Below are 27,793 nucleotides of genomic sequence, written 5' to 3'. Positions count from 1 at the left end.
AATGCTGGTTAAATGCTGTTCAAACACCACAGAAAATTGGAAGAGGGATGAAAAAGTGAAGGAAGGAAGGAAGGAAGGAAGGAAGGAAGGAAGGAAGAAAAGAAAGAAAGAAAGAAAGAAAAAGAAAGAAAGAAAGAAAGAAAGAAAGAAAGAAAGAAAGAAAAGGAAGGAAAAATGCTGGTTAAATGCTGTTCAAACACCATAGAAAATTGGAAGAGGGATGAATAAGTGAAGGAAAGAAAGAAAGATATGGAATTAAGGAAAGAAAGAAAGAAAGAAAGAAAGAAAGAAAGAAAGAAAGAAAGAAAGAAAGAAAGGAAGGAAGGAAGGCAGGGAAGGAAAATGCTGGTTAAATGCTGTTCAAACACCACAGGATATTGGAAGAGGGATGAAAAAGTGAAAGAAGGAAGGAAGGAAAGAAAGAAAGAAAGAAAGAAAGAAAGAAAGAAAGAAAGAAAGAAAGAAAGAAAGAAAGAAAGAAAAATGCTGGTTAAATGCTGTTCAAACACCACAGGATATTGGAAGAGGGATGAAAAAGTGAAGGAAGGAAGGAAAGAAAGAGAAAGAAAGAAAGAAAGAAAGAAAGAAAGAAAGAAAGAAAAAGAAAGAAAGAAGTCATTGAAAGTAGCAGTGAGATGCACCTAGTAAAGCTGATTTGTCTGCTGCGAAGCAAACAAACAAAGACAATTTCAGGGGAAAAACAATTCAGACCTTCAACTTTTTCTGTATGTGATTCCATCAGTGTTGTTCTAGTCCAAGATTTCCATATCACACTGTACCATCATGCATTCACAACCATGCTGTGAAGTAAACAAAGCTCTTTCTTTTCCCACAGTTCCGTCTGCGCCAAACCCGGACGGATACCTGCCCTTCAAGCTCACCACTGTGGTGGACCAGTAAGTACATCAACATCAATAATCTCTATATTAAAAACAACTGAACTGAAGTTAGTACAGTCAACTGTCAGATTATCAGCATACTTCAAGCACAATACACAATGACACATGGTTTAATTTTACATTCAGACAATAACATTAGACATACCTTTATTAGACATATCTTTATTAGACATATCTTTATTAGACATACCTTTATTAGACATACCTTTATTAGACATATCTTTATTAGACATATCTTTATTAGACATACCTTTCCTTATAGATGAAACTCACTTTCATTTATAAACTGTTTCTCCACTTTGGTCACCTGCCATTCCCCAATCCACCACTAGCCAAACTGGAAAGGAACAAAATCTATCTGTGCTATTTTGTGCCCCCTTTAGCATACATGAGCTCACAGACTCCAGCAATTGGCTAGTGATGTTCTGATTGACAGATGAGAAAATGATGCCTTCCCACTCAGAAAGCACTGCCAGTGACTAGATTCCCGGATGGCAATGAAATCATGATCTCATCTCCTGATCATTTTTCTCTTGTGGATTGACTTGAGAGCTCCTAAAAGAAACAAAAAATCCAAAATATATGATTAGTAAATTATTATTGATGCCAAGATATATATATATTTTTTTAAATATATGAGGCCCAAATTATTATCGATTATTGATGACAAGAAAAAAAATCTCTTCATATTCGCTTTATATTATATATTAATTGGAATGAAGGGTGCCAATAATTCTGAAACTGACCGCTCGTACAGTAAGAAATACCAGATCAATTTCCATTAGTGTCTAATAATATATTCCTCTACGGTAAGATCTTGTATTACTTGTCGCGTTCTTTCGGAAACGTTCACAGAATGGATTTATTTTGAAGTGAAGATGCTCTGAGGCAGGAATTGGGAAGATACGAAATGACTGTATTTGTTTTATTTATGCTTGACCCGTGTGTGTTTGGTGTCCAGGGAGCCAGGAACTGTCATGATGCCTCCAGCTGAACCAATGCAGGACTTCCATGTGTAAATATTTAAACACACACATTGACTCACTCAAGAGCTTGGCCTCCAGGTGACCTGGCCTGGTGAATGTACCTCAAGACAGAGGACATTTGTTAGTGTTAATGTTTAAAGACAAAATACTTACGATCTTAATCACACATGCAAGAATTAGTCACTGAAACTCAGTGGCAGATAAACCATTATGACATTTGAATCTGTTGGAGGTCATGTTTTAATCACTGTTCCTGCTTCTTTAGGCCCCAGGATATGTTTGGTATGCGAACGTAAGTATAACTTTTCATACAACTCAATAATCTTCAACTTAATAATGCTGCTCCTGAGAGCTAGACTTAGTGACATGATTTACTGAAACATGACATAGAAGGTTAGAAGACAAGCATGTGCTCATAATCCTTTGGATGATATACAGCGATATTAATTATTATAGTTGTGATATTATATTATTTACCACTGTAAAGTGTTATTTTTTTATTTAGTTTTAGGACCTTATTTTATAAAATGAAAACAAAATTAATATTTTATTTATTTATTTATTTATTTATTTATTTATTTAAGATAGATAAAAGATTTGACTAAAAACTTGATTTAAACTTAAGAAGTAATTGTGAGGTGACAATGGACGACGCATGTAAAGCAACTGTTTGGTGAAAAAATCAAACCCATTTCCTCAAGTGTTGTCAGTTAGCCCAAAAATCCATTTTGTGTTTTACTGATCGAGTTTGTCAAGAAGCTATAAAGCGGTTGTAGTGAATTAGTTAGTAACATCATCAGTGCTCGCATTCACCATGTAGAAGAATGCGGCAATGTTATAAAAAGAGGAAAGCTAGGATAGCCTTTAGCATTGTTCAACTCCCCAACCTCGACCAAACAAAGTCTGAAAGCAGAAGTTTATCAGAAAGATGGAAGTTATGCAGTTAATTTTATAGTTCCGTATAGTAACGTGCTATTTTGCAAAATGCTTTCGTTACAAAGGAGAATTTCAAAAAAGGAGAATTTCAAAAAAGATTTCAGGTCACGTGCTTCTATATTATGCTGCGTTCGTGTGGAATAAAATCGCTGTCAAAAATAATCGTACGTATTTCAGAACATTTGTGTGTAATTTTAATTATATTAATTTTAATACAATTTATGTACTGTATGTAAATCTGTGTTTGGTCCGAGTTGGATTCCGAAATCTACGACCATGACAGTTTACAGATACGAGATTTTGTGTGTTTGTTAGAGAACAACTCCAAAATGTATGACTATGACAGTTTACAGACACAGCGCTAGTTTTCACAACACCTCTGTTATACACATGACAGCCGGAATTATTAAAGTTTAACACACTACATTTGTGGGCGTAATTCCGCATGATTTCGCATGTGTTGTGAAAACTAGCACTTTGTCTGTAAACTGTCACAGTCGTACATTTTGGAGTTGTACTGTAACAAACACACAAAATCTCGTATCTGTAAACTGTCGCGGTCGTAGATTTCGGAATCCAACTCGGACAAAACACAGAATTACATACAATAGTTTTATATTACGCACGAATAAATTAAAATTACACGTGAATGTTCTGAATTACGTACGATCATTTTTGACAGTGATTTTATTCCATACGTTCGAGGCAAAGTTACGACTTGTAATTCCCCAGTGTGTGACCAGGTCAAAGCCGCCAAAAACACACCTCCCCACCTCGTCAACTTCAGGTAGTCTTCCCTAGGAAAGTAACTCCTTCTCTCATTTACACTGTGAACTGTAAACTTTACATTTAAAAGCAATGCTGAATATAAAGAGAAGTATTGCCTTTAGATCAGCTATAATATAATATACAGAACACTGTACTGGGGTAAATCTCTGACACTGAACAATGCTAATCGATTTTTTCGTTTAGAGAAGGAAATCATCAATGTTAGCCTTACTTTCTGTGCTAGACTTTCAGTCCAAAATGTTGCGCCAATGTTTAAAGTTCACTACAGTGGAAGCAGAACCGATAACCACTCAGGTGTGTAACTGTAAAGTAGCTATTAATAAGTTTTTACGTCATCGAGCAAACAAAAGACTCGCCTTATTGAAGGTGTGTGAGTTTGTTCCACACCCAGAGGCAGAAAATGACTTTGCAGATTTATCTCTTATTAGGAAGACAGCGTTAAATCGTGTAAACGTAACGTTTGAATCATGTGACCCTTTTTGCGCAGTCCTGTCTCTCTCCCCACGACTCCGTTTGCTCCTTCGTATCCCGAAGCCCCCATGTCCAGCCAAGGAGAGATGTACCCTAATCTCCTCTACAGCAATAACATGTGAGTCGTCACACACTGCATGTGTTCACACACGCTTCCAGCCCAACACATAAGCATGCTTTTTTTTTTTTCTTTACACTTTGCAAGTTATCTTATTATTTTGTCTCATCTCATTCAGGGATTTTATTTACCAACAATAAAAAAAACAGCTGTAAATGTCAGATTTGGTAAGTTGGAACCGCTTTTTGTTATCAGGACACCAGAAGCATCAAGTAACATGGAGCTGGAGGATATTCTGTCCGATTTGAACACTCAGTTATGATACGAAAGACTGCCGCCTGCAGCAGGAGCCCCGCACTGATCCAGAAGCAGAGCATTACATGCAAAAACACACGCTAACATGCTTTGGGGCATAAGATGAATTAGTAAGCTCCCTGGGGACGGAACTTGGCATGTTGTTGTTTGTATTAAGGGTATCCAAGTGGCCTGCTACACTAAGGATGTACAGAACAGTGCACACTCTTTAGCCTGAACTTTATTTATCACAGCTGTGATATTTAAGTTTGGGTTATACACGCAGGCTTAAAGGCACAATTAAAAGGCTAAATTAACATATCGAACGAATTTGTCTCAACAGTAGCCGACGTGGATGTGAATAATGAAGCCTAATGGCGGCTGTCGGTTTGTTCCACACTAGGCATGCATGTTGTTTACTCCACTTTCGTACAGTTCGTCCAGCTGTGTGACCTTCTAAATAAAAACTGCAGATATTACATAGAGTACCTTTAAGCCTGTAAATGGTGTGATGGTTAAAAAAACAAACAAAAAAAAAAACCAAAGACAAATCTTTTTATGCTTCGTATTTCTTTTGCCTAACAGGAAAGAAATTACACATAACTCAGCTGAGCTTGCACAGATCCTGACATACTGCCACAATCCCTTAAAGCCACAGTGAGGAATGAAGTCATCTTTCACGTTGTTTACAAATACAAAAAGGGCTAAATCAGAATTTGTATTTCACTGGCTGTTGGTTTACACCTTTTGGCAGACGCTCTTACAAAAATGTGCATTACAAAGAACTTGAGGAATCTTTACCGTCTCAGTCTGAAAGATCGGAGGCTAAGGCAGGTTTAGAACTGAGCTGGAGGGATTAGAAAAACAAAAACTACTGCTAGTTCTGAAGCTTTGCACGTGTTCAGACTTGATAAGACTCTAAGAATAAGTGCTAACAGAGTTTACTGAGGATTGTGCTGTTCATGCGAACAAAATACCACGTGTTGCCAGTTTTACACCTTTGTCTTAATGAATATTTAATGAATTTATTTAACACACTATATATCGGTGCAAATATATATAACACACAATATATATCGGCATATTAAAAAACGTTAACACACACACATATATATATATTTATGTATGTATATATATTGTGAAGTGAATTTATTTAACACACTCAATGCGAGTGTTAACGTTTACTAATATGCCTAGTCACTTATATATTTATAAATGACAAAATATTACCGTAATAAAGTATATTCAGTATTCACCAAGTGTAGATTTATTCTAAATAATGTGTGGGCAAATCCTCATGTGTGTATCCTTGTATTTATAAACTTGATACACTAGATGAACTTTCCGCTAATTATTGAAATTGCATTTTCACTTGCTTTAAATAAAACCGCTTAGTTTAGTTTTACTGCCGTTGTTTCAATCAGTCAATCATGCGTATATATATATATATATATATATATATATATATATCACCACTCAAAAGTTTGGGATCACTCAAAAATTGTATTGTTTTCCAAGGAAACACACACGAAATTAGTCTGAATAGAAAACATAGCAAAAGAACAGGACAGAGTTAGAAATAATGATTTTGATGGACATGATGAAGGTTTTCTTTGCCTTCATCAAAAAAAAACACCTTTTGTGGCAATTACAGCCTAGGCATTGTAGTGGTCAATTTTTCAAGATAATCTGATGAGATTTCACCCCATGCTTCCTGGAGCATCTCCTACAAGATGGATTGGCTTGATGGAGTCTTCCTCCGTAGCTGAAATCAAATATATATATAAGAATTTTTTTTTTTTTTTTTTTTTTACACACGTCTACGATCGTATTGAACAACAAGCATCCGCGAACATCATCTGTTGACATCGTGTAGGCAGAAATCAGAAAATCATCCACAATAAGCTCACTAACTACACATGCAGTTGATTTGGAAGTAAATCAGAGCCTGAGTGTGTAACGAAAATATTAATCCATTGCCAGTGCAGAAATACAAAAACCTTTCTTTCTACAAACATTCGAGAAATCAGTGTTGGTCTTCCACTTGTCTAATCTAAAATTCCTGGCTGTGGCTTTAAGCAAGCGTTCATTCCTTTCACTCCTCTTCACGCCTGTGTTTCTTTGGCATGGATGAACCATGTCATAGGAAAAGGGCTTTCATGGTTTTCACAATGAGTGAGCAGCTAAGCAGCTTGATCCAAAAAGGTACTCAGAGGCACTAAACTTCATACATTTGAAAAGTCAGACATATTCTGATCTTGGTGCTTCTGGAATGTTTTTTTTATGCCAGTGATGTGGAGGTTTGTCTGGTGGTCTGGGAAAACCCTTCAGATGTCTGGAAAACAGACAGAAATAACAGCCAAATTTGACCCGAAAGCAACAAATATATATTTTCCCAAAGCAATGCTTTATATAGGTTAATTGTCATCCTTGCCATAATAATGAGATCATTCTGGATGAGTGGTCAGTCTGCTAAAGATCTTAAGGTCTAAAAGCCTGCTAGCTGTGTGTCATTTCCTCACACAACATATGCCACACTTTGATTAAGTTCTTACATGGCTGCATGCCGAAATGAATCGGAAATAAGCATGAGCCATTTATTTTTGTAATCAGATTCAGGCTGCCTTGTAAAAATTTCACTCAAGCTGATCCATCACTTCATCATCGAGACGAAGAAGAGCGCTTACACGCTGCATACAGCAGACGACAAAGGACAGAGTGAAAGTGTTTAAATCCCACGCAAGACTTAGATCCCGGGGAATTAACCAGCGATATTTTAAGCCTGGACAGACATCAGTCGAGTGGAGAGCCGAGGCTCGGGTTTTAGTGATTTTTTTATCTCAGGGGATGAGGCAGAGCTGCTCCTGGAACAGAAGGACACGTGCAGGGAGGTGAGGCCAAATATTTACGTTTGAGATCTCACCAACGTCACTTCTTTGCACAGGAAAGCTGGTGCTGATGATCAGACGCTCGCATCAGTTACACAAATACAACAGTAAGAGCGAGGATATAAATCACTCCATTTTCATGCACTCGTTTTGCCTTCAAAACAACGTTTGCTCAACTTAAGTGTAGTCATGCATTTTTGCCAAAAGTACACAAATAAGCGAAGGGCTAATGGCAAATCCGATCTTATCTATTAAACTCCTACTGAACACACAAGATGTAACCAAACCAGTAACAATAAACCTACGCAGGCCAAGTCTTATAATGATGGATGATTAGGAATCAGGAGGAAATGCATGCCAAAAAAAAAAGCAAGCTGAATAATCCAAAATCCTGGAGACACAACAACAGTGTCAGTTCACATGAGTTTGATAAAATACAGAAAGTTGGATTTGTATTAAGAAGGGACATCTGGGGTTGTGGTTATGAGAAATAATTGAGACCAGACACTGAAATTTTCTTTTAAAGATATAGAATAACAAACTGTGGGGGGGGGGGTTCCCAGACCTCCGCACACACACTCTCACTCTCTCTCTCTCTCTCTCACACACACACACACACACACCATTTCATTCTCCAGTTTAAGATTTTGCAGGCAGTTCTGTAACGTCAGCGTCTTTAATTCATCACTCTATTTAGTCATATAAAGAAACATAGCTTTAATTCCACAGACAGCAATGTAAACTTCCACACCGTCCCCGCACCCTCTGTCCTCTTTCAATTGCTGGTTACTTTCATTCCTCTTCAGGACTTCTGTAATATTCAGTATTCAGAAAGCCAAAGGTCTACTCAGAGAACAGAATACAAATTCACTCGTAATCAAAAAGACAGTATCCGAGCAGATATGTTATCTATGCAGTAGTTCTATACAATTTCTCTGTATTTGTATCGTTCCTGTCTTTATAAAGGGATTTATGTAAGAAATGTTAATAAGCTTGGACTCGTTCATCCGTAGAATAGACTCTTCCATAACCGAAATCTTCAAGGTGCATGTTCTGTCTTACACACATACACGTGTTTCATATTAAGGGGACCTTTAATCATAATGCAGTGTTTTCTGTGTAGCCTTTAGTTTGTCTTTTTTTTTCCAATTATTGTTATTAAATCTGAAATAATCATGTCTTTTCTGCTATGAAATGTGATATTGCCTTGTAATAATACTGCTTTTTTTTTTTTTTTGGTTTCTTTTTGTTTTGTTTTTTTGTAAAATGTTCTTTTGTGCCATGAGTGAGTTATAAAGAGGAAGCATGGAGTCAAAAATGAACTGCAAATAAATATACAACCAGGCTAGCCTTCTGTCATGATGCACACTGTCGTCGCCTTAAAATGCTCTAAAAACAAAATGTAATAAAATGTTTCTTGAGCCAGTGTAGCACGTAAACTAGTGCGAGTGCAAAACAGACGCTTTCTTTTTTTTTCCCCTTGTCTTCGTCCGAGAAAAGTTACGTAGTGAAGAATAAGGTTCAGGCGAAAGATGCTGTAATGTAAGGTGTGTAGTTGAAATAGACACAATAATAGCATTATGTAACAAGCTTACAGTACAGCGGTGATGAAAACGGATGTGTGTTAATAATATCGCTCCGATAGTATGAAATAAGTCACAGTCGTTGAATCATGAAATGATCATTAATGTATATTTGTCTAGTTTGAACACTTGGAATTACAAAAAGAGGAAATCTTTACTCTACATCTCGAGCACAAATGATTTCTATTTATGTAAACATGAAGGAATGTCCACTAGATGAAACGTTCAGGTTTGGTACATGAGCACTCGAACAGAGCATGTGTGTTTGTCTGTGAAGTCTTTTTCCCGGAACGGCAGGACACGTGTGGGAGAGGTCAAGGATTTACGTTTAATGTCCGGTTGTGGTCTCACCAGCGTCACTTTTTTTTTTTGGCGCAGGAAAAGCCGGTGCTGATGATGTGAAAAACAGGAAGAGACGCTCAAATTGGTTAAACATATAAATACCCCCCCCCGCCTCTCTCTCTCTCTCTCTCTCTAACAATAGGAGAAAAATAAAAGATATAAATCACTGCATTTTCATGCACTCGTTTTGCCTTCAAAACAACATTTGCTCAACTTAAGTGTAATCATGCATTTTCGCCAAAAGTACACAAATAAGCGGAGGTCTATGACAAAATCCGATCTTATCTATTAAACTTCTACTCAACACACAAGATGTAACCAAACCTGTTAAAGGAAACAATAAAGCTACGCAGGCCAAGTCTTATAGTGACGGATGATTAGGAAATGCATGCCAGAAAAAAAAATAAATCAAGTTAAAATTACAATCAACAATCCGAAATCCTGGAGGTACAAGAACAGTGTTGGTTCACATGAGTTTGATAAAACACAGAAACTTACATGTGTATTAAGAAGGGACATTTTCATTAACTAGGGTTGTGGTTAAGAGAGATAATTGAGTCCAGACACTGAAATTTTCTTTTAAAGATTTCGAATAACAAACTGTGGGAGGGGGGGGGGGGATGGAAATTATATAAAGGGATCGGGTCAGCTCTCTCACTTCTGATTGGCTGAGAGCCGTGCTCTAGATCTTCGATACTTTTACGCCATGTTGAATAACTTCTGCCTTACAGAAGGCCCAGATCGTTGTCTGTTATGTATGCTTAGCAACCAAAGCTTACTGTTAACAGATTACACTGCATAGTGGACTATTTATACTGAATATAACTAGTAATAAATTACATGATGTTGGAAGATCACAAGCTTGAATCTTAATGATGCCACGGCCACCTTTAGCTGGAGTGATAAAACTGGATGGCATTGTCTTCCTCGTCAGAGTGACATTAAGCAATCGTAGGCATCTGTGAGCTCAAGTATGAGGAAGAGTGCAGAATGCACTTTCCACTGAATGTGTTATACTAAACTCTGACAGAGCTTGAACAAAGTAGTTGTTTTTGTCTCTATTTAAAAAGAAAAAGCAATGAGCTGCTCGAAGGTGTCCGGACTTTTTCCATGCATAAGAACGTCCCTATGCATGTCAAAATCACATGTCCTCTCATAACATATTGCTTCATCAAGACACCAAAATGTAACGCTGGGGGTGGCTTTCGCTTAGAAAAACAAAAAACAAACATGATATAATGGGAATAAAAAGCCTAAATAAAAACTCAATAAAACACACACACACAACTGGAAATATATCTCAGTTGCCTTGAAATTACCTTCAATTTTCTATAATATAATAAAAGATAAAAACAAAACAAAAGTGAAAACTTGCTAAAACAATAGCGAACACTCAAGAACACTGTGAAACCGAAAAAGCATGCAGAATGAAGTCCACTACTGTAGCGCACTACAAGTCAAAGAGACGCCCCTGTCCTGAGCAGATTTAGCCACAGAGCGCTGCCCTACGTGCCAAAGTCTTCTACTAAAGCCTCGTTCTAGGTCGTGCAGTCTGAAGGGGTGAGGTGAAGGTGATGTGGGAGATGGTTCAACACGCCCAGGCTCTGGATGCAGAGTGAGGAGGATAAAAAAGGGTATAAGTGTATGCGTTCGGTGAGGTGATAAAAGGGCAAGAACGGCAACCATTCCTGACTGTTTGTTTATAGAGCTTGTGTTTTGAGCTCGATGGGCTCGCCCCGTGTGTCCTGCTGGCCCTCGGCTTCGGCGGGTCGACTGCCTTTGAGCACGGCGATTCTTTCGGAGAAGCCACGCATACGTGGGAACAGAATGAAGTCGTAGAGCAGAGCACCCATAGCACCGCCAATAAAAGGGCCAACCCAGTACACCTGTCAGAGATGTTTAAAACATAGATGTTTAGGTTTTGATCTCCAACACTTGCTGTTAAAATTCAATTAGAGATGCCACTGTAATGTTTTGTGTTTCAAGCCCTGTAATATTTCAAATACACGTTAGAGCAGACGCTATTTGTCAACTCACATTTCTTAGGGAATGGGATCTAAGGTCCTGTTCACACTTGTCTCAACTGATCTAATCACAAATAGACAGTACAAGTACAAAGCTGAAGCACATACCCGTTTAACCCTGTCTCTCCATTGACCTCTTATGATCAGATTTCATACATCATTTCCTCAGGAGGAAGGGTGTTACCCACATTTATCACATCAGTTTTCCTCTACATTTGTTTCCAGGTAAGAATGTCTTGTGAGTCCTATCTCATCTACCTGTATGGGCTGTTTTAATCGCAAGGTCTACTGTTAGTTACATATTTTCATATGTAGCACAATCATGCATTGAATTAGATGGACCTTTGCAGTATAGGGATATCAGGAGGCTTGTATGATCTGGCCACTTTACACAAGATCAGATTACAAGGATGTAAGGTAATACCATGTATACATGGGGCCTTAGAGGGAACAGGAAGTGGAAAATTATCAGTGTTTTCATTGCAAGTGCAACTCACCTTGCAGGCACCAGTCGGTTCGAGATATAAAGCACTGTGGTCATGACTTGTATGTTGTGAGTTAAAACATCTCTAAGCAGATTATGAGCTCTTGCACTCAGATTCTCTTTACTTATATTCACTTTTACTTGTAAGTCCCTTTAGATAAAATCCATACTTACCCAGTGGTTGATGAAGTTCCTGAAAATCACGGCAGGTGCAAAGGACCTGGCAGGGTTCATTCCAGCACCAGTGTAGTACATCTAAAAGGTTTCAATAGAAACTTTAGACACAACACAATAATTTCTTATGGCCAAACATACTAAAGTTTGGCTACGAAAAGGCCAGTTATACATTTTATTATAAAAGAAACACAATAGAATGTTAATAAGAGCATCTCCCCAGCCTGTGTACATACCCCAAGCAGATGGCCCATGAGCACGGAGAAGCCGATGGCTAGAGCAGCAGAGCCCATACGACCATTACGCCTATCATCGGTTACAGAAAAGACGCACACCACCAGCTGCAAAGTCAGGAACACTTCTATGGTTGTGGCCATCCCGAGGCTAACACCGGGCTGCAGCTAGGCACAGGAAGTCATAGCGATAGAGCAGAGTCAGCATCAGCATTTCTGTTGTAATTAACACTGTGGCCAAATTATATGGTCACACCCGTTTAATTTACTGAAGGAATGTAAAAATGACTGTATGGTTCAATTGACTAGCTTATTACACATTTGGCATTTTTATTCTCAGAATTAAAAACTGCTCAAAATGACCAGAATAGACTTTGTACACAATCATTTTTTTGTTCACAATCCACATTTTGTCAAGATCAGACTGAAGTAAAGCTCAATTTACTTACTGTATTGAGAGCCAGGTTGCCCCTCATGTTGCCCGGCGTCACTCCATACAGAACAGCAGCACCAGCCAGCGCCCCCAAACACTGAGCACATATGTAGAAGAAAGCACGGAACAGGGACATCTGGGAGCTGACCACGTAGGCGAAGGTGACGGCCGGGTTGATGTGGCCACCGCTGATGTGACCGATGGACTGGATGAACGTGGCAGCCGCCATCCCAAAGCAGAAGGACACGTGGAGCACGTTGTAAGCGCCACTGGTCCAGCGCAAAGCAGCACCAAGGCCAAAGAAGACAAAAAACATTGTGCCGTAGAACTCGGCAAAAACGGCCCGCCAGAAAGACATGGACCGGAACTCCCACATGGCTGCAGTAGAGGTGAGTTCAAAACACTGGAGGGGCGTTTCACTAAGAACGATACGTGTGTCCGATCAACTCTAAATTTACAGCAGGAGCCTGATATATTTTGGTGGAAGGATACTAAAAACAACGGATGGTAACTTTTAAAGCACAGACACTTCTCTAACACCTGACTTTAGAGTGAAATCATCGATTTTTGTCATAAAGATTTGTGTCTGGGACTGACAGCTGTTGGTGTCTGCATCTGTCTGAATGCAGGTTAGTGCTAGTAAAGATAGACAAATAAAGAGTGAGCATGTCCTGCAGACATTCAGCCTGGTGTTGGGGCCAGTGATGCAGGGGGTATTTATAATGCCCTTAGGCTAGAGTGACACCATCAACCCCTAACAGGCCCATGGGAGGGGTGTATGAACAATACGAGTCAAAAGAGTAATACTTAACTCTTTTCCCACTCATGCTTTCTAAACTCTGGCTTATGGACAGGTGCAATGCTACCAATTTACTTTCAGTTCAGTTTTATAGCTATACACTTCCACAATCTCTGTCCTCAGTTCCACCCTACTGGGGTCAGGTAACAGAACCATGTCTTTGCTCAATTTGTATTAAACTTACAGTGAACCAGGATTACTTTTCAGTTTTTTTTGACCATCGGTTAAACTAGGCATGTGCAAAAACAATGGAAAATGTCTGCCGACTCTGTTGTTATTATATACAGAATTAGGTCTAGCCTTGAGTAGAGGCCCCAAATGACCCAGGACATTGTGAAGAGAAGTGCAACATAGTAAAGGAAATGGTCTAGTGGTCACTTTCCACAAGACTGCAATGTAAACCCTTGGCCTCTAAAAGCTCTGGTGCCCTTACAGTGAGGATTATGTGCTGACAAAGAGGTGAAAGAAGTGAGCAATCTGTCTAGTTACGCTGGAGGACCCGGACATACACGGCCCTATGTGTAGCAATGGAAAGTCTGAAATATTAAAAACACGTAAACGCTTTCTTTAAATACAACTTACACGGAAATATAATCGTATAATCATACGTAGAGTTTCAAATTTTAGGAAATCTGTGCAAAACAAGGAACAACAAACTTTCCAATAAGCAATAATATTTCTGGGAGGCCTTTCTTCAAAAATGAAAAATAAAAATGAATAAATAAAGATTCTGTTTTTTTGCACTGTGATGGAAAGTCCCATCCAGATTGTATTTCCACCCCATGCTTGCTTTTCCTGGGATAGGCTCTGGATCTACTGCAGGATAAATTCATAAGTGATTAATGAAGATGAATGACGTAATGATTGACCTGAACTCATAATCATTGTATTTCTGATGACCAATTTCTACATACAGTAGATTAAATTTAATGACACTAAATGTAATGAAACTTAAATCTAATGGCAATTGATGAAATGTGTAAGTTCTAAGGTGCCAGTAAAGCTAAAATATTGTACAAATTCAAATAATATTATTATACATACATTTTTTTTTACAATTATTAGAAATACTCTCTGGTGTAAAGAAGACCGTTTGCGACCCAGCCTGCTTGGTCGAGACTGTGCCAGTTTGTTTGGAGTAGAATTGATTAGGCAGAGTTTTACATTGTGTGTGCTGACCGCTGCTATGCAATAAAGCTCTGGAAAATCCATGTTTGAGAGGAACAGGCGGGGGCAGGATGAGCTGGAGCTGAGCCTCTATCATCCAGAGCTGGACAGCGCTGAAAGAATACTGCTGCCCTCATCCATTTGCCTTTTAATAACAGGGTTAACAAAGTGCTAGCAGTTTCCTTCTCCGATTTGTGTTGCTCTTGTTAGAGAGCATATTTATCAGAGAAATAACTGCTGTCATAGGGTAAAACCGGCAGAACATTTCACCTGACCTTCTCCACTATGCTCATACCATATAAATGAAGGGTACGCTATGACACGATATACAGTATTAATAGAGCTTAAGCTGCTGCACAAGAGATAATAAAGGAACAGCTACAGTTTCCTTTGATTTTTCCATGAAGTTAAGACACTAATGACTCTGTCTCTTCAATACTGTGCAATTTCTCTTCACACGTCCTTCTAAAGTGGTTAATAGTGTTGTGGCTCGATGGTTTAGTTCTGCTCTAAAGGCCAAGAAGGATGTAAGTTCAAACCCCAAGACTATCAATTACCCGCTATTCTCAACTATACAGCCGAAACCTGGCACAGAATCCTGGCTCATTTGCTTCATCGGTTTTGTTAGCCTATCCATGGAAGACTGGGTGCAAAGCAGGACAATTCACCCTAGATGGGATGCCGGTCACACACTTGCTCATATCTATGGCCAATTTGGCGTATTCAATCTCCTTATATGCAAGGTGTGGCACAGTGGGAGTTAACTAGGGAAGCTGGAGGCAAATCCATGTGAACATTGTGAGACCATGTGAAACACAGCACTACAGGCAGTAACCGGAGCTCCGGAGAAATCCCTGGAGCTCTGAGGTGGCAGTTTTACCCATTATGCCACATTACCGTCACTCTGAATTATGGTTTTCAAAACACAAACCAGAAAAAAGAATGTACAGAATGAGGGGAAACATATGTGAAGAGATATACTTTAACTATAGAATCCAACTCAATTCCATTGTATTTTATTCATACAAAGGTTTTATTCGAACAAAGGCCATTTGGCAGACGGCTTCATCCAGAGTGACCTACGGAACTGATTTTAACAATACACATTGTCATAAAGCAGCTTTACAGATTTAGACCCATAATGAAAAGCCAGATGTAAAGATGGGAAGGAAAAGACGCTAAGGTTCCTTTGAGAGGAATTGGATTGGATAATGGAATTATGTATCATTAATCTATACATTCTGTAGGAGGGAAAAAAGGCAAATTGTACTGAATGTGTTGAAAGGATGCAGGACATATAGTATGAGTGGATTGGACAATTGAAGTCATTCAGATCAGTAACACATAGTGACTTACAAGTAGAACACACACACCAGCCACTTTATTAGGAACACCCAGACAACTCCACTTTCATTTAGCCAATGAGCAGCAGAATGCATAACATCTTCAAGATGCAGGTCAAGAGCTTCAGGTACTGTTCACATCAAACATCAGAATAAGACAAAAAATTGTGTGACTTTGATTGTGGCCTGGTCGTTAGTAGCAGAAGGGCTGGTTTGAATATTTCCGAAACTGCTGATCTCCTGGTATTCTCCTGAGAAGTTTATTTTGAATGATCAACAGTTCTGTGGGTGGAAGTGCTTTGTTGATGAAGAAGTTCAGAGGAAAATGGTCAGATTGGATATAGCTGCCAAGAAGAAAATCGCAACTCAATAATAATAACCCAAATAAAGTGACACAAATGACTATGGGCACAGTCCCAGCCAAAAGAGACAGAGTGAGTGTAGTTAGTGACTGGAACCTTATACACGGTGTACAAAATAAAAAGAAGTTTATTTGAATGTTCTGCCTGACATTCATTAGCGATGATTAAGCCGAATCCGGTAACTAAAACTACTTATGATGCAAAGAGTTTTTAGCTAGTTGCAGATGTGCAGGACAATAAAGGCATGGTTTACACAGCGTGAAGTACTAGTCATCTGCATGAATACCACATGTCTAGAGCTTGGAAAGAAACTATTTTTTATTTTATTTTCTAGTGCTATTTTTAAAGAGGAGAGTTTAGTAAGACGTGAATTTCGATATTTGATTTTTTAGCTACAAATTATTCACTCGAGTTACATTAGCAAAGTATTTCTAACATTGTAAATCTAATTACGAATAGGAAAGGTGGACAAAAGAAAAGGATGTGTGCCTTAAATCACATAGTAACTTTAATCACTGGTGGAAAAATAAGCATCCATTTCACCAAGGAACTAAGACTAGCAGCACAACAATAGCTTTATTCCTAATCTCTGAAATGTTAGCTAGCATGGTAATATATCTACCAATTCAAAATTGTTCAATGCTTATTTCTAGGTTTCACAGTACAGCAGTAATGTGTCTCATTCTCACACATCTGTCACATCTGTTAAACTGGACATCTGTTTGGAATTGAAGCTGTCTGTTCCACGTGAACGTTACTTATGACTGTAGACACATATTTATAGAGGACTGTAGTGTTTGAAAATGACGTGATGTAGAAAGTATAAATGTAAGTAAGTAAGACAAGGTGAAAGAAAAACAGGTATAAAGAAAGTACAGTGTTACTGTCCAGCACTGCCCTGAGACTACTGAGTTGGAAGTCTTGTACATGAAAACAGGTGTTTTGTAGGATGAAGTTGTAATGGTTTTGCAGAGGCATCCAGTTTGTGCGTTTCTATTGTGCTGTGGATTTACATTGCTCATGTGTTGGTAAGCCACCCTTTTGTGCATGGAGCATCCAGAGTATGGGTCAGGCTAGTAAAAATCTGCTTGCATGGGGACTTCGTTATCAACTCTCCCAAAGAATGCTGACACTAACCTGGCATGTCATGCACCAGGCATAGCATCAAACCCACAAACCCCATTGTGCAATTAGGAAATCTTAACTACCAAATCTCAATATTTAGAGAGAGACACTTCTCTTGGAATGGATAAAACTGCCAAAAAAAACAGGCTTTATTTGTCAGAACCCTTCAATGATCAGTTTTATAAAAAGGTTTTCCTAGACTCAAGTCAGTGCTAAAACTTCCAGAACTTATTGGCAGGCCCAGATTCCCTCAAAGGCAATGAGTAATGGATGCTGGAACAGGCTGACCACTTCATCTGGTTCACATATTACTGCGAAATCTCAGGACACTCATCAAAGTCTAGCTGCTAGAACACAACCGTGTTTACATGTCAACCAATATAAAAATGTTATTTAGAATTTACAACTACTACCAAAAATGTTTTCTCTTTGCATTTGGGACATGCAATTTGGCCAGTAAATACATTTAAGCTGTGTGGTTGCTTACTATTAGGTCAGCCTACAATATGACTATTACCTTAACTGACCCTTCTCTGTGTAAACCGGATTTTCTTTGCTATTTGATTGCATAAGCATAGCTAATGGGTGGCCAAGATAACTCTAGAGAGACTCATTAAAACATGACAATAAATCTTTATATCTCACTGTGATGCACTAGTAATAATCCCCAAAATCCTGCATCATCATCGCTAGGAAATTTTAATGTTTTATCGTTGTTCAATGGCAATAGGTGACATGCAGGAACAAGTGAATAACATAACATTATGACCACCTGCCTAATGTTGTGTTGATCCCCATTTTGCTGCCAAAACAGCCCTGACCTGTCGAGGTATGGACTCCACTAGATCCCTGAAGGTGTGCTGTGGTTTCTGGCACCAAGATGTTAGCAGCAGTCCTGTACATTGCGAGGTGGGGCCTTCTTGTTTGTCCAGCACATCCCACAGATGCTCGATTGGATTAAGATCTGGGGAATTTGGAGGCCAAGTCAACACCTCATACTCGTTGTTGTGGTCATCAAACCATTCCTGAACCATGTTTTTCTTTGTGGCACGTTGCATTATCCAGCTGAAAGAGGCCACAGCCATCAGGGAATACCGTTTCCATGAAAGGGTGTACATGGTCTGTACATGCTTACATATGTGGTACATGTCAAAGTAACATCTACATGGATGGTAGGACCCAAGGTTTCCCTGCAGAACATTGCCCAAAGCATGACACTGCCTCCGCCGGCTTGCCTTCTTCCCATAATGCATGCTGGGTGCCATGAGTTCACCAGATAAGTGACGCACACGCACCCGGCCATTCACTTGATGTAAAAGAAAACATGATTCATCAGACCAGGGCACCTTCTTCCATGGCTCCTTGGTCCAGTTTGATGCTCACATGCCCATTGCCGGCGCTTTTGGCGGTGCACAGGGGTCAGTATGGGCATCCTGACTGCTCTGCGGCTATGCAGCCCCAGACTGCGATGGACTGCGATGTATTCCGAAACTTTTCTATCAGAACCAGCATTAACTACTTCAGTAATTTGAGCAACAGTAGCTTGTCTGTTGGGTCAGACAACACGGACCAGCCTTCATCCCCACGTGCATCAGTAAGCCTTCTGGTTCACCACTGTTCCTTCCTTGGACCACTTTTGATAGATACTGACCACTGCAGACCGGGAACACCCCACAACAGCTGCGGTTTTGGAAACACTCTGATCCAGTGGTCTAGCCATCACAATTCGGCCCTTTGTCAAACTCGCTCAAATCCTTACACTTCCCCTGCTTCTAACACATCAACTTTGAGGACAAAATGTTGACTTGCTGCCTAATATATCCCACCCACTAACAGATGCCATGATGAGGAGATAGTCATTCACCTGTCAGTGCTCATAGTGTTATACCTGATTGGTGTATTTATGCAACATTCAGTTGTGGTTAGAATCTATGACTTTTTGGTATACACTTGACTCCGCCCTAGATGTCGACACGAGCACAGTGACAGTAAGGTTCGGCCACACCCGGGTCTAAGTGGAGTATATTTCCACTCTATTTACTGAATAATAAGCCAAATAATAAGATGAAGAATCGAGTTTAATGGGTTAACATTTTGTTCAACTTCCTTGCCCATATTTCTGCCTTCAGCACAGAAAGGTTCTATCCAGTGGATGATGGCTCATACAGGAAATGCCTCCTTCACCTCCATCTGCTGGGTGAGAAAATGAAGATTCGACTCCCTCTGGTGGTTGTTCTGTCTGCGGCTAGAAAAAGCCTTCTTGCTGTCTTATCCACAGATCTATCACAAAAAAAACATTCAAAAACTTTGAATGTTATTAAATATTGTATATATTTGGATCTCCTCAGTTTCTCCTGTGTATTATTTGATCATTAAAAACACTGCAAAATTTGTGAAAGAAATCCAAAAAGCTCTAGCTAGTACATCTTGATGGAGAATTCTCTATTCTTCTCCTAAGTTTCAGGTGACTTGGTGCATTGTGTGTGATTAAAGCATGCAGTAAAGGTGACTGTTCTTCTGCAATATAACCGCATACGTATTCTTCTTTCTTTTCTTTTTTTTTGCAGTGGGAATTTCTGGTGAAACTATGTGTGTACTGGTTGTTCTTGAGAAGAGCTGAAGTGGAAAATCAAGTTTTCAATTACAGTTTAACCCAAATGCCGTCTCTTATCTAACAAATGAGACAGTGTAATCTATGTAGAGACACTCACTCACCACTCAATGTGTGTGGTTGATGCAGTGGAACCAATCAAATATCTTCATCTGTAATTTTAGTTTTTATTTAAACCTGAAGCACACTAAACTGTTTTGATTATTCTTATTATAATTATTATTATTATAATCCAGCTCCTACAGTATTTATTTTTATTTATATGTGCTTGCAATATTTTATTCAATATTTATTTTAATATTTTACAAACTAGCCTGATGTAAACCTGACCAGTGGGTACTAAGGGTACTGTAGATACATTATTATGCCAAGCTTTCTCTAAAGGAATAAATTATAAATAAAATAAAATAAATACTACTACTACTACCAATAATAATAATAATAATAATAATAATAATAATAATAATAATAATAATAATAATAATAATAATATATTAAAAAAGAAAAAAATAAGTGTGTGCCTGTTTTCTTTTATCTGTTTATTACAAATCCAGTATTTATATTTGGTTACATGCCTAATGCATTTATTTATAGGAAAATATTTTACACAAAATTCCATTACTATTTGTTAGCCTTAACAGGTTCCTAACTCCAGCACAAAACTAAAAATGTAAACATTAGATACCAAACAGATGTCCTCACTGAAGGTCAACCTATGAAATCATAAATATTTAATAAATATATTTTTGCTGAATCACTCCTTCAATTACCATGATTCTACAATGCATAAAAACATCTAATAATAAGCTAAAATGTACCTTACCATTATATTTCACTCATCATAATCACCAAGGCCTTTTGGATGCTCATGCGCACACACACACACACACACACACATACCGGAACCGGAGCATGATGCATTATTTTGCAATCAATGTGCCTATTGCACAGCAATCACTCCTTTTCTCCTTCTCCCCTGTGTGTACTTGGGTCTAAATGAAAACACTGGAGCTCACAGTTCCTGCTATACCTCCATGAGACTGCTTCTACATTATATAACATCACATTTCAATGCCATGACTTATATACACAGCGAAATGTATAGAATACAAACATCGGCAGCTCATCATTATTGTAATTATTTACATTCATCTGCAAGCCTGAATAACTAAAAATCTAAAAACTAGGACAACTTGGAACTCTGAAAATTTCATTAAATGAAGAGGAATTTAACATGGAGTTGATTTTACAGTTAAATTAACCCCTGGCCACAAAAAAAGGGTTTGAGTAACCCTGCTTTAGATCCTGTAATCCAAGTCTGCTGATTGTTTTCTGGACCAATTATAGCTAGAAAAGTTAAACAATTTGTATCAGTGCCTGGTTTCAGAGGGTTACGCAGCACTCGTATTGCAAAACAGACTGTTGGGACATACATCTGCGTATGTGAATAGAAAATATTTTTATTCCAGCCATGTGGAAACGTATCGGGTATCTAAAGACCCGAGTCAGCTCAATGATTAATTCACACTCTGTAAAAGCTAGAAAGACCTTGCATGCTGGAGTTTATGACAAGGTGTTCCATTTTAGGCATAGTGGTTAACTCCACATATGAAGCCTTTCTATTAATGTTAGGACATGGTTTAAAACAAGGATCTTCAGCTAATTGTAGTCCTGTATAATCACATGCTGACAAAGTGTGCGCCATGTTTCAGAGCCACTTTTAGGTTTTTGAACAATGTTGTTCCCACTCAAACTGCTTTTGGTTAACCACATTTGTTTTTCCCCTCCATTTACAAAGCACAGGGCACACAAACTGGAGGGTATTTTCTTTCTTCTTAGCAGAAATGTTTCTTATTAAATGTGAAAAGATAGCAGTTGCCTACCATCTGACATCACAGGGTCATTTCTTTTCTCACTCACCAATTTCCATCGACACCCAAAGTCATATTTAAGAGAAATCCAAAAATCTGTGAAATGTCTAGCATGATGGCACAGAGGAGATGGTGACAGATGGACAGATTAAAGCAACGCTGCTGCAAAAAATACGATCTATTTCAAGGAAAAACTAAAGAAAACTCCCCCTCAACATGGTACTGTTCCCTCAACTCTGAGTTCAGCAAGTTCAAAAGTTGTTTTGAAGAAAACATCATACATCACTTTTTAAAGACATCAGTTAGCTAGTTGCAAACAAAAGAGAATCATATGTAGCTTGAATGCACAGAAGAACATTGTGCAATTCCTACTTTCACTTCTTTGATAAGTGAAACACTTCTGCATTATAACCCGTACGCTAATCTGCTACGGGCTTGTCCACTTTAATCGTAATGAAGGCTATTTTACAGCCCATACCTGCATGAGCTCCCGAAGATGACCATCAACAACGTTCATCATATAAGCAAGAAAGCCTCTTTTATTAAGCTAGAAAAAGGGTGTCAGATGGTGTGTGTTCAGTCATACATTAACTTAACACAGCAGGAAAATAACTATTTATAGAAACCAGAATTTGCCCTTTTGGGTAAAGGTAATAAAGGTGTATTTCAACTCATCTCTTAAACACCCAGGCTAACATTACCCCATTGCTATTGTAAGACTGATAAAGATTAATAAAGATTAATATGCAAGTCATTGAGGGTAGATCTTTCCTTTAATTGACAGCTGCCAGATAGTGAGATTTATCCTCACCTTTAAGCTGCACTGGATCAAAAATGCCAATAAAAGTGAACAAGAGACTGACTTACATGGGTTAACTCAACACATGTGAAAATTGTTTAGACAGAGTTTATTAGAAATATGTAGACAAAACCCCACTGCGTTTAACAAACTTAAGTTCCTCGACATTTTTAGTCACACTTGCATTGATTAGGAGTGCAATCACAATTTGGTCAGCTATTGATAAGTTACCCTTTTGTTCTGTACAGCGGTGAAGCTTACATTATATATCACTTCACATAAATGGAAGATATCAGTGCTCAAATGCTTGCTACACGTTCAAGTGTGACAAAGGATTACTAACTTGAAATCATTTGGGGGAAAGCCATGTGTACAGACAGGACTATGTACTTTGAACAAATCTGAGTTACACATCAATCTATTTCATGGAAAAAGAAATTTTTCCTAGAGTGCCAAAAAAAAAACAAAACAAAAAAACGTGTTTCCCAGTGAAACAGAACAGGCAACTTCAACTCTGAATGTAGATGTAGATCAACCCAGTAAATCGTTTGGCTAGTATTTGTACATATCTGTGAAAAATGCTTGCTTCACTCCCAAACACACTCACAAACAGACGAATTAACATAAAAACTGAAATAAGGTTTACTGTGAACCAGGAATTGGGTAATGGGGTCTAATGTAAATTGGGGGGAGTCATTTTCTAATCACTGGGAATTACAATGTGCATATGCTATATAATGGATCCTCACTGACACTGGGGAGGGGGGAGGTGAACAAACTCTGCACCATCCTCTCCCACGGCCACTGCTGAGTAAACGGACGATAACTTGAATTCACGAAACATCATGGAGAACTTTTAATTGTCCATGCAGAATAAAAAGGTAAAGAACGCAGTGTTGATGACTCGAAGACGGCCATTAACACAATGGTATGCTCTGGTGGGACACTCAGAGCCTGGAAAACAGCTTCAAATTAGGCATTTTGTTGTGTGTTTGTTGATCTGTGTTTTTAATTAAATGTTCACCCCCCAAAACTACCTTGTTTAATTTTTCGCCAAATAACAGCTAAGCAATGATCCTTGTTTTCTGCCACAGCATTTCCTTTGCAGCTTCACTCAAGATCTGGCATCTCTGTAAATAATTTAGGGACATTATGGTTAATTATATCACCTTACACAGACCAGAACACACAAAATATCCACACAGTGTGTACACACGTTTTTATGCCATTTGTAGAGAGAGAAAAATGCTTACTTTCATCATCGCTATCTGCAGATTCTTCCTGCAATTTAAAACAGTCATGTTTATCAAAGATGCTTGCAAGAATAAAAACAGAGGCAGGACATACAGCAATTAGTGGAAAATTTATACAATGTTCATTTATTCATTCTTGACTATTAGTTTCTTTTTTATAACGTTATTACTACTTTATTTTTTACATTGCCACTGTTTATTCATTCTGTCAAATAAAGAAATCAATACCATGAGGTGATTAAACTTTAATAAGAACCGTGAAGGCAATGCCTACTTCATTACTCATCAAAAGCAGGACCGCCAAAATGAATAAAAGTCGTTTTTCCCAGCACTTCTCGAGTTAGACTGCAAATGCATGCTTTATATATCCATATTTATTTTCTTTTCCGTGATAAATTAGTGATAACAAGTGCTATGAAAAGAGCTGTCTTTATTACCATCCTCTTAATCTACCCAAAGAATAGATTTCAAAAAATTCAAGAACGATATAAGCATAAGCTTGGTCCAGAATGTCCTAAATCATTGGATATGATTTTTCAATGTAGTGAAGCTATGTTAATATTACTAGCATTCTTTCAGGTTACATGAAAGTGATCTTACATCATCTGCACCATCCATGTCAGGCAGATCATCCTCCCCTCCCATGTTGTTCATCATCTGTAAAAACGAACAGTAAACACATTAAATCGACGTTCGTTTTGCTAATACATTTCGCAGCACTTACAGAAATGACACTAACCTCTGAGAATCGATCATAGCTGGACAGCTCTTCATCTGAGTCATCTTCCCAGTCTTTCCAGTTATTGAAGTCAACACTGAGCCAATTAAACTATATTTAAAAAAAATTTAAAAAATCATTTAAAAAAATTCTCGACCACAAAAACACTTTCACGTTGATTCACACAAGCAATAAAGAAAAAAAATAATAAAAATCCTACCTTTGCTTTGTCTTTTGTTAACCTCGGCCATGACTTGCCAGATTCTGCTTTTCGTAGACAGCAGTACACCGACCTGTCTGTACGTTTGTGTTTTGACTCCTGAAATAATAAAAAGAAAGAACTTGCTTCTTGTGACCAGACAGCAGAACCATGCTGGTACTTTTCATGGCTGGTCAACTTCTAACATACTTACATTTGGGTCAACGGCCTCAAATAGTTCTACTTCATTATGATATTTGATGCCATCAACTCCACCTACACAACTGGACAGAAAACATGACCAACAAAAACATAAGAAATGACATCTGTAGGAGCAAGCAGTCCAATTTATTTACATGTGACATGTTGGGCTTTTTGGCAACATACCTGAATTTAAGTGTTGATTTGTCATATTTCACGTCAACGTCTTTGCTGTCTTCTACGCAGAATTCAATAAAGACAGAGTCCCGTCTGTCGTACCACTTAGCGGTTGATGGCTGCCTGTTGAATAAAGAAATTTGTATTGATAAACGACATAGAAATTAAACGGAACGTTCAAAAGGTAATAAAACAGGCATGAAAGTGTACATTGGGACTACACTGCGCATGCAGAATCGTCTATCTAAATATGAACTAAGAATGCAACAATCAAGATTTTCCATGATGTATTTCATCACATATGTCGGTCTGAATGAAACCCTGCTGATGCTTTTACAGAAACTGTTACAAATGCCACGTCTATGTCATGGATATCCAAGGATGCGATTCAGAATTTTTGTTTTTTTCCAGAATTTATTTAGATTACATAATCATTTATTCAGCGCCAACTCCGCGCTCCCAAAGGTTGAGCAACAGTGGTATCTATTTCCCAATGAAAAAAGAAAAACAAGCTTTGCCGGTACTTTATAAGTACTATATTAGCCTCAGCCGTTTTTCAGTTAGTTAAATTACGCATCATATCAAACCAAACAAATGAACCAAAAGCAGAAATTTTGCTCCGATTCAGATCAATCCAAGTATGAGCTGCACCGTGGCCACACCTGGGGTGGGTCAATCAACCTCAAGTTCATTTTAGTGCATCTGTGTTTTTGTAAAATGTCAAATTCATTTCGATACGGATTCAGCTAGCACTGAGCCTCACATATCAGTCATGGTGTTAATTATATCGTTTACTGGGTTCTGTGGAATGACAGACAGATCATGGAGTAATCCCTGTCCTGGACATCTTGATGCTTCCCGTGATCTAACACACTCTGAGTGAACAAGGGCTGGTAATGAGCTGATTATTACAATTACGCCCATGAGAGCAGGGAAAACAATGAAAGGTGCAGGACATGGTGTACTCCTAGGAACCTGTGACCTAGAATAACCCGAAGCCTTCACCCAGCCCTGGTGCGAGTTTCATCCTGTTAACACCAGATATACAGCAGCCCTCGCTGACAGCTTGTACACAGGATGTCGCGTGACCCTGATGGCCAGAGGACAGCGGGCGTTACCTTGGCAACCCTAGCCACATTTAGGCACCTGTCTACCGGTAGCTAGCAACCAAACACCGACATGTGCTGCTACGAAATATATAACATAAATAAATAAATAAATAAAGTCCTATTAACGGGAGTGTCCGTATCATCATTCTCCTACGTTGAAAACGTCACTTCTGACGCGGCACGTAACCTCAAGGTCGCTTGTTTAAATAAACCGATCCCACATTAAGCCGCTTTGAGATGAGCTAGCGTCATCTAGCGCAGCTCCGATGCTGCAACATCACGCTTTTACAACAAAAACTGGCTAGCTAACAATAGAGCTAATGTATGGGGAAAGAATGAATAAAACCCACCCGATCGCCAGGAGTCTGAGGGAAGCTTTAGAAATTATAGACACATGAAACAGATTTGGGAAGCCATTCAGAAAGCTTTTTCTTTTAAAAAAGCGGGAAAAGCAAAAGCTGGGAATGCTAACCCAGTAACGTATAGTGGGCGTTAGCAAACATGCTAAAATATTTCCCCATGCGGCCAAGAGACCACCAATACAGTATGCAATGCTATTATTAGGAAACTAGTAAATGCCACATGGGTTAGTACAGTTAGCTTTCTAGCTAACCAGCTCAGGGGCTAAACAGAGGCCACATCAAATTCTAGCATATTTAGCCTTCTGAATTAGCTTCGGTAAGCAAGCTAGCATTGCTTAGCTCTCTCTCTCTCTCTCTCTCTCTCTCTCTCCCGGCCTTACAATGCTGCTTTAAATACAAATTCTTTCTTCAAGGAGTCGTGGTGTTTTATATAAATAATTGCTGCTGTGTTGTGCTGTTTTAAACAGCTCGGCTTAAATTCTCTGTTAGCTGGCTACATATTTGCTAGCCACCTAGCTAATAAGTTAGCACATCTCGTTCGCTATGCGATTACTTACATATCGGGATCAGCTTTCACCAAAATTGTGAACTTTTTTTTTTTCTCTTTACAAGGGACAGCCTCGGGGACGGATCTGCTGCTTGCTCGATACACTCGCAAAAACACACACACACAACACACACAAAAAAAAGAAACAGCTAGCAACACTAATCGGACGCTAGTGCAAAAGCTCCTGCTGACTCCTCGCGTGTCTCTCTGCCGTGCTCGGTGCGCGCGCGTTGTGACGCAGCTCGCACTTTCTGGCGTCTTCCACGGCGCGTGCAGGAAGCATGCGCGAGCGAGCGAGCGCGCGCGCGCACAATGACGCAGCTCGCCCTTTCTGGCTTCTTCCACCGCGCGTGCAGGAAGCAGGCGCGGGCACGGAGCTTTGCTGCGTCGCTGTAGTAACACCGCCGCTTCTCTTCAGCGATGGCGGAAGACTTGTGTGTGTGTGTGAGAGAGAGATCAGTTTGAAGCATGCCCCATCAGATTAATTTGGCATTTAAGCTTCAAAGCTGATTTCTCTCCAGCTTGGAGCTATAGGGTTGTCACGATACCACACACT

General features: G+C 38.9%; 3 protein-coding genes across 5 annotated transcripts in view; 1 reads left to right on the top strand and 2 right to left on the bottom strand.

The window, feature by feature from the left end:
- Nucleotides 1–6,244, top strand: part of stat6 (signal transducer and activator of transcription 6, interleukin-4 induced) — a 34,042-nt gene extending 27,798 nt beyond the window's left edge. For 2 of the 3 annotated variants that reach the window (XM_058409838.1, XM_058409839.1), the window contains 5 exons: nucleotides 836–896; nucleotides 1,861–1,914; nucleotides 2,151–2,177; nucleotides 4,098–4,199; nucleotides 4,395–6,244. In XM_058409838.1, the coding sequence (XP_058265821.1) occupies nucleotides 836–896; nucleotides 1,861–1,914; nucleotides 2,151–2,177; nucleotides 4,098–4,199; nucleotides 4,395–4,461 (311 nt within the window). In that variant the 3' untranslated portion in view covers nucleotides 4,462–6,244. Of the gene's footprint in view, nucleotides 1–835; nucleotides 897–1,860; nucleotides 1,915–2,150; nucleotides 2,178–4,097; nucleotides 4,200–4,317 lie in introns of all 3 variants that reach the window. The other variant, XM_058409840.1, reaches the window with a different exon arrangement.
- Nucleotides 6,245–9,595: 3,351 nt separating this feature from the next.
- mipa (major intrinsic protein of lens fiber a) lies at nucleotides 9,596–13,649 on the bottom strand. The gene is made up of 4 exons (XM_058409841.1): nucleotides 12,611–13,649; nucleotides 12,165–12,329; nucleotides 11,929–12,009; nucleotides 9,596–11,132 (listed from the first exon to the last, which is right to left on the bottom strand). Exons 1-4 carry the CDS (start codon nucleotides 12,968–12,970, stop codon nucleotides 10,947–10,949), a joined length of 792 nt encoding a protein of 263 aa, XP_058265824.1. The 5' UTR covers nucleotides 12,971–13,649; the 3' UTR covers nucleotides 9,596–10,946.
- Nucleotides 13,650–22,626: 8,977 nt separating this feature from the next.
- On the bottom strand, nucleotides 22,627–27,491 carry ptges3a (prostaglandin E synthase 3a (cytosolic)). Its single transcript, XM_058409842.1, has 8 exons — nucleotides 27,248–27,491; nucleotides 25,229–25,342; nucleotides 25,056–25,125; nucleotides 24,863–24,961; nucleotides 24,664–24,753; nucleotides 24,525–24,581; nucleotides 23,925–23,952; nucleotides 22,627–23,801 (listed from the first exon to the last, which is right to left on the bottom strand). Coding segments are annotated over exons 1-8 (480 nt in total). The 5' UTR covers nucleotides 27,250–27,491; the 3' UTR covers nucleotides 22,627–23,781.
- Nucleotides 27,492–27,793: the final 302 nt, after the last annotated feature.

The sequence above is a fragment of the Hemibagrus wyckioides genome, linkage group LG15, assembly GCF_019097595.1.
Source record: "Hemibagrus wyckioides isolate EC202008001 linkage group LG15, SWU_Hwy_1.0, whole genome shotgun sequence".
Classification (NCBI taxonomy): domain Eukaryota; kingdom Metazoa; phylum Chordata; class Actinopteri; order Siluriformes; family Bagridae; genus Hemibagrus; species Hemibagrus wyckioides.
The sequence above is the reverse complement of the archived record's forward strand: the minus strand, read 5'-3'. Positions and strand labels throughout refer to the sequence as shown.

Coding starts and splice junctions, on each gene's coding strand:
- mipa (XM_058409841.1), bottom strand. CDS start 12,970: ATGTGGGAGTTCCGGTCCATGTCTTTCTGGCGGGCCGTTTTTGCCGAG. Junction 12,330..12,610: donor GCAACCTGGCTCTCAATACA/GTAAGTAAATTG, acceptor TCCTGTGCCTAG/CTGCAGCCCGGTGTTAGCCT. Junction 11,133..11,928: donor GGAACTTCATCAACCACTGG/GTAAGTATGGAT, acceptor CATCTCTGACAG/GTGTACTGGGTTGGCCCTTT.
- ptges3a (XM_058409842.1), bottom strand. Junction 24,962..25,055: donor TTGAGGCCGTTGACCCAAAT/GTAAGTATGTTA, acceptor TTATTATTTCAG/GAGTCAAAACACAAACGTAC. Junction 23,953..24,524: donor ACATGGATGGTGCAGATGAT/GTAAGATCACTT, acceptor TTTAAATTGCAG/GAAGAATCTGCAGATAGCGA.